Raw genomic sequence first — 1738 nt, 5'->3', positions numbered from 1 at the left:
TCAACATTCAACGTATTCAATTACAATATCTTGTGAAATGTGAATGACATTGAAAGTGTACTGAATTTCTCATTGCGTAGTGTGATGACGAAGTCCCAGTGAATGAAATGGTCACTGAAATCCGAAGTCACCATTGTATCATTGAGTTATAGTTACATGTTTTGTTATTCATTTATCTTTTGTTTGATAATTTGAAATGCGATCACCGTGTTCTCTTCATTGAAGATTGTCCAAAATACAATACGACTAAAACATGTCAAGACTCCAAAACACTGAATACAAAGTGCACTTGGCATGAAAAAGCAAATATGTGCATCGTCAGCACTGATATGGATATTGATGACTTCAAAGTAAATAGTTGCCAGATTGAAGTAAGTAATTGGTAGACTTCATTGATTGTTTTTAATATTACCACAATCGACATTCTAAATCTATTTATTAGGGAGAGCATTTTTTCTGCTACGAATAAGTAGTGATTTGTATAGTTCCCTTAGTGCATAAATCAATGAATTGTATGGTTTGACGATATCTAATGAGACATGAGTACAATGCTTTGTTTCCATGTGGACATTCAACAATGAATGAAAGCGTTGTTTAACAGCACTAATGCCTGGAAACATGTTAATTTCCAAGCTCATGGGATGTGTAGTGATAAGTATTTGATATTTAGTAATTATTTTATTGTTTCTCCCTTTCAGAATATGACGACAGAAACGACTGGAGACAATGGACATAGGAAATCATATAATTCCTTACACATTGTCATACCTGTAGTTATCTGTTTCTTGGTTGTGTGCAGTGGCTGTGTCATAGGCCTATGGTTGTACAGGAAAAAGAAATGTATGCAATGGCTTTCATAAACGACTTATCGCTTGTTTTCATCATGCTGACTTTGTTGTCTTCATTTTGTAGTTTATTAAAAACACTTTGTATTTTGTTAATCATTTTAATGAATTGGAGATTTTTTCGTTGAACTACGTACCACTTTTATGGTTGTTCACATAGTAACTGATGTAACTTTGTTGGTGAAACATAAATTATGGTTTGTAATGTTTATGTGATTGTTTTCATTCAATAAAAACTTGTGGTAGTAGTAGTAGTAGCCCACCAACCCGGTTAAAGCGCCGGATATTCGCTTTGCGTCCTCTCACTTTCGTAGACAACACCCGTGGTGTGAGAATGCAGTGAGTAGAACTTCCCTGACAGAGAATATATACACGTGGCCATGTGAGAACATTTGGAGAGGGAGAGCGGACTCTTTCCACTCTCGGACGTACCAGGGCATTTGGGGGCAGAGACAATCTCTGGGTCTCTTTTTTTATCTCTAGTGTATAGGTAAGTTGGAAAGAATCTGGGGGTGACCAAATCGAAGAATTATTAGTAAGCCCGTTGAATTTTTGATCACTTAACTGCTTTAATTTATTTAAACAATTAACCCACTATGCAAAAGTATGTGTGAGTCTAATTGAATGCATCATTCCATTTCAATCTTTATCTTCCCATTGGTTGTTTGCACAGACAATCAATCAACTTATCCACAATTGATTAACACTCATAAAATACATATGGATTTCTCGATTCTCCCTTCCTAGTGTGCTTACCTTTCGGGTAACTGCAAATTTTATTGATTATTAACAATACACTATCCCAGCAACTGATGTTCTAGCTTTTGAATATTGTCGAGTAAATTCATAATACTAGTAGTAGAACTTGCCTGCTTAAATACTCAGTTGATGGG

At 35.3% G+C, this 1738-nt stretch overlaps 1 protein-coding gene across 1 annotated transcript; it reads right to left on the bottom strand.

Annotated features, from left to right (window-relative positions):
- Window positions 1–431: 431 nt before the first annotated feature.
- Smp_202330 (unnamed protein product) lies at window positions 432–734 on the bottom strand (the record flags this gene model as incomplete). Its single annotated transcript, XM_018791348.1, has 1 exon — window positions 432–734. One exon carries the CDS (start codon window positions 732–734, stop codon window positions 432–434), a length of 303 nt encoding a protein of 100 aa, XP_018645486.1.
- Window positions 735–1738: the final 1004 nt, after the last annotated feature.

This window comes from Schistosoma mansoni, assembly GCF_000237925.1.
Source record: "Schistosoma mansoni, WGS project CABG00000000 data, chromosome 3 unplaced supercontig 0083, strain Puerto Rico, whole genome shotgun sequence".
Taxonomy (NCBI): domain Eukaryota; kingdom Metazoa; phylum Platyhelminthes; class Trematoda; order Strigeidida; family Schistosomatidae; genus Schistosoma; species Schistosoma mansoni.
Note: the sequence above shows the minus strand (reverse complement) of the source record. Positions and strands in the feature narration are given on the sequence as shown.